The following is a 14,231-nucleotide window of genomic DNA, read 5'->3' as shown; positions in this document are numbered from 1 at the left end:
GATGCATTAAAGTTTTTAATTTTGATCAAGTCCAATTTATTTTTTTTCTTTTGTTGTTTGTGCTCTTAGTGTCTTAGCTACTTCTGAAATTATATCTATAGGAAGGATTCTTTAAAATGGAATTACTACTTATATTTTTGATAGATATAAATATATTCTAAAAGTTTATACTCTTATCTGCTAAGTATGTGTGCCTTTTTCTCCACACCTTCACCTATACTATATATTAAGCAGGCTTCCTATTTTCTTTTCTATTTTTTGACAATCTGAGTGGAAAATGATGTTTTAATATGCATTTTCACCATAACATTTTCACCATTTTATTTACATTGTTACATTTGTATTTCTTCAGCCTGTAGTCACTCAAATATTTATTGGATGAATGTTTATATTTTTTAATTTATTTTTTGTGTTTATAATTGCCCACAGCAGATGCTACATTTATGTGTGACAAGCGATGTAACAAGAAACGGTTGTGTGGACGGCATAAATGTAATGAGATATGTTGTGTGGTAAGTGGACCTATCATTGGGCACAGTCAGATGTATTCATCCAGGGCCTCGGCTTCTGGAGCCCTTAGCCATCTGGAATGCAGCCCAGATTTAGAAATCACTGGAACTGGCCCCTGAGCAGGAGTTGGAGCTGCTCAAATCAAGCTGACCTCAGCTAGGTCAAGAAGTCAGCCAGTGGCAACATGGAGAAAGAGAAAGACAAAAGACAGAAGGCCTCAGGTTCCACAGTTCGAGACTACTAGATGTGTGTACAGTCCTCTGCAGGAGATTGTGTCCTGTCCCAACACACAGACTGGCCTGGCCTTAGCAGCTTGGGCTTTAGATTTCATATACTCCTTGGGTCAGGTTTGCAGCAAAATGAGTGTGGGATTTTTGAAAGGAGCAAGTTTAATTATCTGAAATACTCACTTCTATGGAACTAAACAAAGGAAGCACTACCTGGCCGTCGGTACTGTGTTATCTTATCGTGTATGTGTGTAAACAAGATAACACAGTACCAATAGCAGGGTAGTACATACATACACACACGTATATGTATATATAAAATATATAGTTGTTATTACTTTTAAAATGTATATATTGATAAGGTGAAGAGTGATGAAATTATGTAGTATGTCAAGACCTACTTATAAACCAGTGTTTGAAGGCAAACGACTTCTCATCAAAAATTTCAAACATATACAAAAGCAGAAAGACTAGTATGAGTCCCCTATACCCAGTATCCAGCTTTAGTAGTGATCAGCTCATGACCCATGTTGTTTCATCTACATTCCCACTAATTCCTCCTCCCTTGATTATTTCATATCTAATCCCAACCTCTCATTTCATCCATAAATGTAGAGAGCCTTTTTTTATTATTATTAATCTTATGGTTATTTTTCTAAAGCATAAACCCCTCTTCTTAGGATAAGGAGCACAAGTGTCCTTTGATTTGTGGGCGGAAACTCCGTTGTGGCCTTCATAGATGTGAAGAACCGTGTCATCGTGGGAACTGCCAGACATGCTGGCAAGCTAGTGAGAGTCTTTACTTTATACTTTATTATAAGAATTTTCTAGATATTCAGGCATAATATATTTTGAAAGATTGATAATGCTTAGATTGGTATGGATTACTAAACTAATAAGACTTCATATTTCAAATATGTTGAGGTTTTTTTTTTTGTTATTCCTAGTGCTGATTATTGTCCTGAATGTTTGAAACTTGGCATGTAGGCAACAATCCTAAGATAAAGTCTGGTTCATTAATGGATACCTCTTTTGCTACCTGCCTCTTAAATATTATTGACCCAGGTTCTGTCCTCAGCAAGTTTTCTTTCCGTATGTTATTACAGCAGTTTGCAAACTTTTTGGTCTTAGGACTTATTTGCAATCTTAAAAATTATCGAAGATTTCAAAAGCTCTTTTTATGTGGGTTATAGCTTTATTTATCATATGAGGACTCAAAACTGAGACATTTTTAAAATTGATTTATTTGTTTTTTTAAACAATATGTCCATTACATGTTAACATAAATAATATTTATTTTTAGAAAAAGTATATTTTAAAAAATTAGTGAGAAGAGTAGATGCCTGATTTAATAGAAGATAGTTGGATTCTTATATCTGCTACATCAATCTGTTGCAATATAGTTGAGGCATACGAAAAAATTCTGGCCTCAACAGCTATTTGCAAAAGGGATGAGTGTTTTTAAAACTTTTTCAAATAATTGTGGCTATCTCCTTTGATATTACACCAAAACTCATCCTCACTTCAGAAAGGACTTAAGTCAGTGTTTTTGTTTTTGTTCAATGTCACATTGAAATTCATTGGTTTTTGTTATATTTCGAGTGGCTCTTTTACATCATACACTGATAATTTGGAAAATAATTTTTACTGGGTTACGCAGATCTTTGAAATAGTAACAAATTTTGTGTTATGCTATTAAAAACTCATACATTACCTAGTGTAAATATATATATGCCTTACTGTTAAAATGTACAGCTGAAACTTATTAGATTTCATTAACCAATGTCACCATAAAAAAATAATAATTTAAAAAAAAAAAACACTCATACATTACTGTAACTACCAGTCTCCTCAGAAAAGTCTTGGGAAATGTTTTAGAAAGTTGTCAAGCTCTTAGTGGTAACATGTTTTCAAATATTCTTTTGTCATTGAAAGCTTGAATTTTATCATTGACAACAAAGTCATTTTTCTTGACAGGCTCACTTTGTTTACTTTTTGCTAAAATATTAGCCAAGTACCTAAGTCTAAATAACTGTAGTTTGTCAGTGTTCTTTTAAGTAAAAATGGTGTTTTCAGAAAAAAAAAAAGATGTTAATTTAGCTCACAGCTCAAAGAAGTGCAATTTTTTAAAACAACCAGGATATTTTTTGTGTTCAGCAAAAGTGCTTTATGCAGATTTCCCATTTTGGTTCATAGAATATTTAAAAAAACATGAATTCAAGAGTCAAAGGTTTTTTTTACTGCTTCATCAAGGCCTTTCTTAAGTGAAACTGGCATTTTTTATTTACTCTAAGTGCTTGATAGTAAAAAGTACAATAATTACAGTTTAATGCTACAGTCTTGATTTGCACTAAGGCCCTGGCAGTTTTTTTGCTTTTATACCATCAGTGCAAGTGTGTACATAAGTGAAAAAAGTAAATAACACCTTAGTATTATTATAAAAGGAGTTTTGACCTTGTGGACTCCCTGAAAGGCTCTGAGGGACTCCTAGGAAACCACAGAGCACACTTTGAGAACTGCTACATTAAAATTGGTCTAAATCAGGATTTCCCAAAATGCCTTCCCTAGAATGCTAAGTTTGTCTTCTTTCAAAAGCAAGTTAACTCAGTGTAAGCCACACACAGAGAGTTCCATAGAAGCACCGTACATGGCCCCTTACCCTTTACTTAGCTATTTCACATATATTAGCTCATCCTAACAATAAGCTTGTTGAGTGGATAGGTCAAAGTTTCATATCCCCATTTGACCAAAAGGAAGCTCAGAGGAGTTAAATTACCTGCCCATAGTCTCTGAGCAAGTAAAAAGTAGTTCTAGAACTAGAAGCCTAAGCCTCCTGACTGTATTTACAGGGGTTTTTTTCTACCATATTGTGTAGTTTCTGAAGGGCTTGCTGAAAAGTGCTAACTGAAAAGAGCAGAAGGTGGGGGAATCCTGGAGAGCCCTGGACTTCCCAACTTGGGTGTTCTAGTTGGGAACCATGGCCCAGGGCCTAGCCTCTACCAAGGCTCCCCTTGGCATCTAAGGGTTAGGGGAGCTCTTGACAGAGTGGGCTGCTTGTTAGAACTGTCCCATGTGAGCTCTCATTTGATTTGACTGTGAACTGTGCCCAGTGCACTCAGTTGTAGCTCTACACTTCATTTCAGCTTCACATTTCTAGCATCATAGATGTTGCTTATACCTATAAGAATTTTTTTTGAATGGCTTCAGTAGCTCTTAAGGGTTTATAATTCAATGGATATTTTTGTATGTATGTTATTTACCTGTAGCTCTCATAATCTCTATTCATTTTCCTAACCAGAACAACTAAAAAAAGAGCTGTATTTTTGGTGGAAGTTTCCTGTTCTCTCAGAAAGATATGGCCTATCGATCTGTTGTTTATAGAAGACATATAAAACTATCTTGGGTCCACGGAATTAGTTTGCTGCAAGTGAAAATGTATCTGCCTGCTCCTCTGTTACCAGCTCAACTTTCATAAAATAAAAACCTTTTTTAAAAAAGCAACCCTTCTAAAAATTCTTCTCTAGAAATATAAGTCAAAAAAAAAAAAAAAGTGTGTGTATGTGTGTGTGTGTGTGTGTGATTATGTCCATGCTCATCCCAGACTCATGAGGGTTGTTTTGTTTCACCTGCTGCTCCACCAGGTTTTGATGAGTTAACCTGCCATTGTGGTGCATCAGTGATCTACCCTCCAGTTCCTTGTGGTACCAGGCCCCCTGAGTGTACCCAAACCTGCGCCAGAATCCATGAATGTGACCATCCAGGTGTGTCCCATCTCCTTGCTTCCACACCTCATAGCCTGCTCACACCATGTCATTTAGGATGTTGCATGACAGTCTTCACTGCTCTGAGGTCATGCTGTGGTGGCACCCCTTGCTGCCTGGGCTCAGGGGGTGCTTCTATGAAGATGGGTCTGTGATCAGGACCAGAGCTGGGAATTGCAACGCCCTCCACTTCTTTACCTGTGGATGTCAAACACACCCAAAAGGTTGGGAGAAGCCCCGGTGGTTCTTATCTTTCAGGAACGTTTCTTCTGTCTATGTGGTCTGCATTTGTGGTGCATATTTCAAAGTTGAACATCTTTTTACAAAATAAAAGTAACTTTAGATTTTGTTCTCGTTATAGAAGCAATATATGTTTATTATATAAAAAGAAAAATAGAGATAAAGTCACAAGATGGAAATTAAATCATCTATTATATCATCTTCCAGGAATTAAACTTAGTGTATATTTTGGGGGGCCTTTTTTCATGGGCAAAATATCCATTTGCTATTTTATTTTCTAAGTTGGATCCTACTGAACTTACTCATTTTAACTAGCATTTTTTGTTGTTGTAGTTTTAACCTCTTTTTTTTATCAATGAATATCATTTACAATATAGATTTTTGATGGCAGTGGAGTGTTCTGTTGCATAGATGGACCATAACTTATTTAGTTGGTCTTATGTTGCTGAACATTTCAGTTTTCCATTTTTTTCTCATGGTCTGCTTTGGACACTAGCCAAAAGCTACTTGTCATCACCTGTTTTTCATATATGTCCAGTCTAGTTGCTGGCTTTCCTCTAGGACCATATCGGGCCCATCTTTTCATTTTACCAAGTCTCAGAGACAAACTTGAAATTACTCAAATCACCAGATTTCTTACAGTAAGTCTGACTTTATGATTTAGACTGATTGATAAATAGGCAACCAGCTCTCAATTTTTTAAGGTAATAGAGTAAAACAGAATTAAGTAAATTCTTTATGAAATGAAAAGCTCCTTCCTTCTTTAGGGACCTTAGGATGGCCTTCCAGCTTAGTTTGCAATCTCCTGCTGTGGTGTTCATACCAGTGTGAAGTAAATGCCCAAGCCAGTACTCACCCACTTCCTCCTTTTCACTCACTTGTGGATGTTAACAGATGAAGTCCAAATCCTGCTGGTTAATGTCCATAGTAAGACTTGAACCATTTGTGAGTTATGTTGTTTTAGCTTGCTTTTATTTAGCATGTATTTAATTTAATTTGTGTTGTGTACCTAGCATGGTGTCAGACACAGGGTGATTTAGAGGAAGAAAAAATAGCCCAGGACCTTCAGTTTCTTATGTGCTCCCTGAGAGGAAGAGGTTGGTAATTAAATACACATGACACAACCACCATTACAGAAGATGGACCAGATAACATGGCAGCAAGCCATTTGCATAAGAACTAGAACATCAGGGAATGTAAGAGACCTTAGGGCAGGGTGCAGTAGGACAAGGAAGACTGTTGTAGAGATGAGTTTGGAGGAACTGCTTCTTTCAGGCAGCAAGGAAATTGTAAGGAGTCAGGGGAAGTGTGTTAGATGGATGAGTAACAAAGATGTCGGAGCAGAAGTGAGCAGTTGCTGTGTAAGGTAGGGCCAAAGAATGACAGAGTAGAATGGACAGACCGTGGGATTGTGCCACAGAAGATGAGGCAGGAAGCTACTTCCCTTTCTGCTTTGTTTAGCATGTCTGTCCCCCTCAGTTGGGTTTCTTTTTCTCACTCATACTCATCTTTCAACACTTTATTGTAAAGTCAGCCACTTTTTACTTTCCTGTGACCATTTCTAAAAGTACTCCTACATTTAAAAGTTCCATGTCATAGGCCATTATAATGGGTATAATAGTTTAGGTGGCTTTATTTAAATATCATTGCTAATTTTACTTTTCTGTTTCTACAGTATATCATTCTTGTCATAGTGAAGAAAAATGTCCCCCTTGTACTTTCCTAACTCAGAAATGGTGCATGGGCAAACATGAGGTAAGTTTTCTCTCTCGTGTTCATTGTCCCAGCCAGAGATTTATGATTGGACTACTTTGAGTTGTTAGTCCCATCATATCTCAGAGTTAATACTCCAAGAAGCAGAGATTTGCTGTTGACACTTCTTTCTTTCTTTTTTTAATTAAGGTATGGTTTGTATAAAATAAAATTTACCATTTTTAGTGTACAGGTCTATGAGTTTTGACAAAAGCATTCATTCAGTCACATAACCTCCACCACAATCAAGATGTAGAACAGTTTATCTACACCAAAAAAGCATTCCTTTATGTCCGTCTATAGTTATTCTACCCCATCCTCCAGATCCTGGCAACCAATGATCCATAGTCTGTCCCAAAAGTGTTGCCTTTTCCAGAATGTCACATAATAGTCATATAGTAGGTAGCATTTTGAGTCTATTCTTCTATCATTTTTAATCTGCTTATAATAAGTAAAATTAAGTCAGTTGGCCTTAAGAACATGGGCTGTTTTCTGAGACAACTTCTAGGATAACCGGCACGAGAGGAGGCTGCTAGCCTGGGGAAAGGTGTTACAGTGAGAGCATCCAGGAGTAGAGGTGGGCTCTCCACCAGCAGCCGCTGTTCCTTCTCTCTATGCCCTATGCAGCTTCCTACCTGGGCCCATATGCCTTCTTCCAGGCTCACCTGCACCTCCTCATTGTCACTACCATGAAATATACCTCTAAGTTATATTTGGCACTATTAACTATAGACCCTTTGAAACACTTTTTAAAATGTTTATTTTTTGAAATGCATATTCATTATAGACAATTATGAAAATAATTCTGCTACCCAGAAAGAAATACTCTTAACATTCTGGTGTATAGACCATCCGTCATGTGTGATACACTCTCTGCCTAATTCTATGAAGATTATACTGTTTTGTAACCAGCTGTTTTTACTTCATAACGCTTGGCCAGCATTTGCTGACCCTCTTGACATTTATGACAACATACTTTCAGTGTTCTTATCTTGATAGACAAATTTTTTTCCACTTATTTCCTGTGAGTGATTCTCAAGTCATAGTCTTTAATATTTATTCTTCTTTCACAAATCTCCTTTCCTCTGAGAGTAACCATTCTAATCATGTGTCATTTTTGTACTGATGGCTTGTTCAGACTTCATTCAACAAGTGTTTATTGTGTGCCTATAATGGCTAGGTAAAGGCTGGGTTTAGATGATTCAGAAGTAAACAAGGCAGTTTTGGCTCCTGCCCTGTGGAGTCTAAGTACAAAGTATTAAAGGGGATAGATGGGACTTCTACCCAGGGAAGGCATTTTTAGAGGAAGTAGCATCCTAAAGGATAATGAGGAGATAGACAAGTCTTGTGGGGAGGGGACAGCAGAGGGCACAGTATGTGCAAAAATTATCCCCAGCTTCCTGATAGTAGAGCAGGTAAGTGTTTAATGATTGGGAACTACAGTCTACCAAAATACTGATTCCAAAGCATTAGAAGCATGTATATCCTAGACTCTGGAGGCTTCTTTAAAAGTAAAATTTATGTATCACTTTAGTTAAAATATATGCCTCATTTTGAGCATTTTTGAAAGAATTGGAGTGATTACAAGTAACCTTTGGTTCTACAAGAATAAAATTCTAGCATCTTTTTCCTCAAGTGAGGAATCCTAGAAGGAGGCAGTTTCTCAAGAAAAACATGAGTTGGGCGTTCCTATTGCCTCTTAATTTTTTAGAGGACAGTTGCCTAAAGCTGTGGAGACCATGGGTTGGAAGATGTGAGGAGAGTTGAGTATTTAATTACATAAAACATCCCTGCCTGTAGTCTTGAAACCATGGGCCAACGGTGCCCCCACTCTTCAGGATTTGTCTCAACTCAGTGCCCTAGCTGTTTGCAGAGGAGGGAAGAGATCATCTGATCCTCCCAGCTGGTGATAGCCTTTTCAAATACTCTGTAGTGATGTGGATTTATATGCTTGTTACCCACCTTGAAAATTTCATGTCCCCAGTCACACTTGACTACTACGACAAATCCTTTGGGATCCTAACAAGCATTATTAATAAGGTTCAGATTTATGTTCTCTTCAAACTAACCTTTCAGACTTCAAAAATCAGCCTAATATCTACGGCCATGCCACCCTGAACAAGCCCAATCTCATCTGATCTTGGAAGCTAAGGAGAGTCGAGCCTGGTTAGTACTTGGATAGGAGACCACCTAGGAAGACCAGGTGTTACAGGCGTAAAAAATAAAAAATAAGGGATTGTAAGCTGACAAGGTCCTTACAATCTGTGAAGTCAGCCAAGGGTTGCCTCACCTAAAAAATAAATCAGCCTAATATTTTTTCAGATAAAAAGTACTTTTTTTAAAAAAAAAAATGCTTTTTGAAAGTTCAGAAATGTTTAACTAGGAAGTTAAAACTCGCCCGAAGTTTTATACAGAGATGAAAATTTGGGTACTTCTGTCTTTCCTAGTTACGAAGCAACATCCCGTGTCACCTGGTTGATATCTCTTGCGGATTACCCTGCAGTGCCATGCTACCATGTGGGATGCACAGGTGTCAGAGACTCTGTCACAAAGGAGACTGTCTCATGGATGAGGCCTGCAAGCAGCCCTGCACCACTGCCAGAGCCAACTGTGGCCACCCATGTATGGCACCCTGCCACCTCAGTGCACCGTGCCCCATGACTGCTTGCAAAGCTAAGGTATGTATTCCTGGCTCCAGGCAGGGCATTGACTCTGGTTCTGGGACTGCTAATAAGCCCTGGGCATGCATTCTAGTCAGGGGTCATTCATTGGTTGCAAGGAAATGCAAGTTAAGTTAGTGAGAGAAAGTGAAATAAATCATATAGATTTCCGACTGCCCAGCTCGAGATGGCCTTTTAAATAATATAAAGGTCTGTTTTGTGCAAGATGTTGTGCTAGGGCTACATAAGAACAGGAGGCACATGGTCCCTTCAATTAGATGGGATAGATATTAATTACTCATAATTAATTATAACTGTGGTGTCATGAAGAGCGAGCTCTGAGAGCACGTGAGAGGGGGCTGACATGGTCTGCAGAATTAAGCAAGACCGCCCTGAGGAGGTGGAAGCAGCGGGATAAGGTGGAGTTGGTTAGGTCTTAGCTGGTCTTGGGTCAGATGTCTACCTCTAGTTCTATGGTGAAAACTCCATTTTAGTCCTGTCCCTTCAGGTAGGATTAAGGACAGGAGCAATTCCCACTACTAGGGCACTGCAGACCGGACATTTCCCTCGTAGTATGTCAGCTACTGTGTTATCAGTTTGCATGTGTGGTTAGCTTCCTCCATCGTGGAGGGTAGCCACTCTCTATTCTTTGCCATGATTTGATTTGAGAAAGACTTTAAAAATAAAACCTGCCTATTCACATGGTTTCCATGTGCTAAAAGTCATTTTATCTTAATCTTATTTCAGATCGAGCTGCAGTGTGAATGTGGACGAAGAAAAGAGATCATGATTTGCTCTGAAGCATCCAGTACTTATCAAAGGTTTGTGCTACTTAAATGTTAACAATTGGGGGACCTAGGAAAGGGTATACATGTGTTATAAGATCCTTGCAATTTTGTAAAAGTTGGAAAATTTTTAAAATAAATTTTCTTAAATTTAGTTTTTCTGGTTCAAAGAAAAAATACTGCTTATGTACCTTTCCTTCCTGAACTTTAATTTGTATAATAGCCTTTTTATTTCCCTTCATCCTTCTTCCTCTCTCCCCCTTTTGGTCCTATTACACCAAGGGAAGAGGTCCTGAAGTTGCATGAATTGCTGTAACATCCCACCATTTGTGGCGACAAAGCCAGGACCAAGTCCTATGCTCCTCCCCTGGGATGGGGGTTTCTGACTGCTCTGTGAGGTGTCTTTGCAGCCTCCTGAAATCTTGGGACTCATGTGTTCACATAGTGATCTGAGTACACAGGTAGAGGTGTTAAGAATGGATGGTTGTATATGTCTCTGATTAAATGCAGAGATGTATCACGGAGATAAGTCTTTAGAGGTATGCAGACATTAGAGTGGCTATATTTGAATACCTACTGAGTGCCAGGCATTCCCCTGATGTTCAAGGGAGTACCAAGGATTGGATTACCTCATCATTTTCTGTGGAGCTAGCTGCTTGGAATCTAAATGAGGAGCTAGGTCATAAGCATGTAGATAGTTTATAATAGATGGGCTTCCAAGGCCGCACAAATTGGCAAGTGGTAGATTTGCCTTGAAGGAAGTCTTTTATGTGCCTAATATAAGAAGGTTCTTGTATAACTGCAATACCTTTTCTTCTCTTTTTTATACTTCAGAATGGCTGCCATTTCCATGGCCTCCAAAATAACAGACATGCAGCTCGGAGATTCTGTGGAAATCAGCAAGTTAATTACTAAGAAGGAAATGCACCAAGCCAGGTAATATTTTAATGCCTTCTTTCTTTCTTTCTTTCTTTCTTTCTTTCTTTCTTTCTTTCTTTCTTTCTTTCTTTCTTTCTTTCTTTTCTTTCTTTTCTTTCTTTTCTTTCTTTCTTTTCTTTCTTCTATTAGACTTAATTTCCAGAGGGCAGGAACCATTGATTTATCTCAATCCCTCCCAGTAAAGCCCTTGCGCATACAGTAGGTGTTCAACAGACATTTGATGTTAAGGGTCACACCCAATCTAATCTGAAGAATTCTACTCAGGGTATAGTTAAGACCAGAGGAGACTTTTCCAGGCCTCACTCCAACCTAGAGGAAGCAGAGCCCTAGAAGTGTCCACCCCAACCCACAGGAGAACAGAGAAGCAGAGTGGCAGCTATGTGGAAAGGGGGAGTTGTGGTTGTCAGAGGGGTACTAGGAGCATTTTGGAGGCTGAGCAGGCAGGAGACACTCTGAGGCCCTTCTGAGGACTCCTAGACTCCCATAAACCAGAGTCCTGCCCACCTGTCCTTGAGAGGGTCCTCATCTAGCTGTCCTTTGGCCAGAGTCCACTCTATTTCAGAGTTGACTAAGAACTTATTGCTGGATAGAAACTGTGAAACCTGTGCTCTGACTTTATTTTTTTCATTTGCTTCTCAAGGCTGGAGTGCGATGAGGAGTGTTTAGCTTTGGAAAGGAAAAAGTAAGTAGTGTCAACTGCTGTTTATCTGATAATTGTCCTTGAGCTCTGTGAAACTTGTGGGAGAGAGCAACCCTTCAAGCATTCACTCACTTGACACCTGCTCTGAGTCCTTGGCTGCTATTGGAGGGTAAGAAATTCAATCATCAAGAATTGAAGTGTCATCTACAGCCATGCTACCCTGAACAAGCCTTGGAAACTAAGTCTTAGAAACTAAGCAGGGTTGAGCCTGGTTAGTACTTGGATGGGAGACCACCTAGAAAGACCAGGTGCTATAGGCGTAAAAAATAACAAATAAGGGATTGTAAGCTGGCAAGGTCCTTGCAATCAGTGTGTTCAGCCAAGGGTTGCCTCGCCTTAAAAAAAAAAAAAAGGAAAGAAAAAGAAATGTCTAAGGATAAACCACTTAACATGATTTCAGCATATTTCTGAAACATGAGCTTGTGCGGTTTGGGGCATGGTGTGAACATCACATGCCACAGCATACTTATTCAGTGACTGGCAGACTTCCTTATTCCCATGGAGATAAGAGGCTTAAATTTTTTTTAATGAACTTTTAAGTTGAAGTGTAACATAGATATAGAAGATCAGAAGTATACAAACTAGTGAGTCATCACACACAAAGTGAACACAGTGTTATAATAGCACCCAGGTCAAGAAATGGAAAATTACCAGAATCCTCTCTTATACTCCTCAAAGATATTACCTCTGTCCTGACTTCTAATACTTTAGAATAGTTTTGTCTGTTTTTGAACTTTATATTGATGATGAAATCATATAGTTGTATTATTTTTGTCTGGCTTTTATTATGTTCGTGACATTCATTCCTATCATTGCACGTAGCAGTACTTTTTCATTTTCATTCCTGCGTGATATTTTACTGTAATAATCTAATTCTTTTTTCTACCATTAATAGATATGTTATCAGTATTGAGCAATTACAAATACTGTGTAAAAACATATATACTTGCTTTGCTGTATATACGTATTCTTTTCTGTTGGATGTGAACTTAAGAGTAAGATTACTGATTAATACGGTATGCAATTGTTCAGCTTTAGTCAATTCTGCCAAACTGTGTCCAGAATGGTTGTACCGAATTACATTCCTACCAGCAAGGTCACAGTTCTCATTGCTCTACTTTTTTTGTCAGTACTAAGAATTGTTAGTCTTTTTAATTTTAATCCATTCTCATGGATGTATAACCGAATGTCATTGAGCTTGAACTTACATTTACCTGATGACCAGTGAGGTTGAACACCTTTTCCCATGTTTATTGGGCATTTGGATATCCTCTTTTCTGAAGTGCCTATTCAAGTCTTTTGCTCTTTTTTAAATTGTGTTGTATCTTTTTCATATTGATTAGTAGGAGTTCTTTATATATTTTGAATATGAGTCCTTTGGTTTTATATATTGTATTTTCTCGTACTCCATACTTCCACTTTCCACTTTTCATGATGTCCTTTGATAAACAGAAGATTCTAATTCTAATGTAGTCCAGTTTTTTCCTTAGCGAGTAGTGCTTTTTATGTCCTGCTTAAGAAATACTTACCTATCTCTGTTGATTGTGATGATGTTCTAGAAGCTATATTGTTTTACTTTTCACATTTAGATCTACAGTTGACCTGGACTGATATTTTTTGAGTGTGATATAAGGAGGGTTTATGATTTTTTTCCACATGAATATTCATTTGACCAGTACCATTTATCAAGATATCCTTTTTTCAGTGCTCTGCAGTACTGCCTTTGTTTTAAATCAAGTATTTATATTATGTGTGAGTCTATTTCTGAGCTCATTATGTTCTATCACACTAGTATCGTACTGTCTTAGTTATTGTACCTTTATAACAAGCCTTAATATCTGGTAGTATATCTCTTCAAACATGGTTCTTCAAGATTGTCTTGGCTATTCTTGGCCATTTGTATTTACACTTAAATTTTAGAATTAGATTATCAAAAACTTGCTGGGTTTTTGGTTCAGTTGATATTCAATTTATAGGTCACTTTGGGGAGATTTAACATCTTTATAATGTTGAGTCTTCTAATCTATGAGCAAGGTGTATCCTTTCATTTATTCATGCCTTCTTTGCTTTCTCTCAATGATATTTTATAGTTTTCTATATATAGATCTTGTACATCTTTCAGTAGATTTGTTCCTTGCTATTTGATGTTTTTCGATGCTATTAAAATTGGTATTTTTTCTTGTATCACTTTTAAAAATTAATTTTCTAATTCCTTGTTACTGGTATAGAGATTTGAACCCAGGTCTGTGAAGACAATACCATATCTTTTCCCAAGTTGTTGTTATTCTTTCCTAAATAATTGGGATTGTTAATGTATAAAGAACTTAGGACATGGTGAGCACTCTGTGTTACTATAAGATAGTTTTCTTCCCCCTCCTTTCTTTTTATTTACACACTTCTCGCTTACTTTCAGGCAGTTAGCAGAGGCATTTCATATCAGTGATGATTCTGATCCTTTCAATGTACGTTCTTCAGCGTCAAAATTCAGTGACAGTTTGAAAGAAGATGCCAGGTATGGAATGTGTTACCTGCTTTCTTAATTGTGGCTTACAAGAGTGTTTGATCTTTTAAGATATAGTAACTAATATGTTTAATTCCTCTGTGATTGAGCCAGTTAAAGTTTATGCATCTATTTAAGAGATTATGTGATGTTTAAT

The 14,231-nt window shown here is 37.6% G+C and overlaps 1 protein-coding gene across 3 annotated transcripts in view; it reads left to right on the top strand.

Moving 5' to 3' along the window:
• The window catches only part of NFX1 (nuclear transcription factor, X-box binding 1), a 53,671-nt gene that overhangs the window by 35,034 nt on the left and 4,406 nt on the right, over positions 1 to 14,231 (top strand). For 2 of the 3 annotated variants that reach the window (XM_016130308.2, XM_016130311.2), the window contains exons 12-20: positions 430 to 512; positions 1,418 to 1,526; positions 4,379 to 4,498; positions 6,414 to 6,493; positions 8,938 to 9,168; positions 9,898 to 9,971; positions 10,770 to 10,871; positions 11,515 to 11,556; positions 13,988 to 14,086. In XM_016130308.2, coding sequence (XP_015985794.2) covers positions 430 to 512; positions 1,418 to 1,526; positions 4,379 to 4,498; positions 6,414 to 6,493; positions 8,938 to 9,168; positions 9,898 to 9,971; positions 10,770 to 10,871; positions 11,515 to 11,556; positions 13,988 to 14,086 — 940 coding nt within the window. The remainder of the gene's footprint in view (positions 1 to 429; positions 513 to 1,417; positions 1,527 to 4,378; positions 4,499 to 6,413; positions 6,494 to 8,937; positions 9,169 to 9,897; positions 9,972 to 10,769; positions 10,872 to 11,514; positions 11,557 to 13,987; positions 14,087 to 14,231) is intronic. The other variant, XM_016130310.2, reaches the window with a different exon arrangement.

This window comes from Rousettus aegyptiacus, unplaced genomic scaffold (genome assembly GCF_014176215.1).
Source record: "Rousettus aegyptiacus isolate mRouAeg1 unplaced genomic scaffold, mRouAeg1.p scaffold_m13_p_3, whole genome shotgun sequence".
Taxonomy (NCBI): Eukaryota; Metazoa; Chordata; class Mammalia; order Chiroptera; family Pteropodidae; genus Rousettus; species Rousettus aegyptiacus.
The sequence above is the reverse complement of the archived record's forward strand: the minus strand, read 5'-3'. Positions and strand labels throughout refer to the sequence as shown.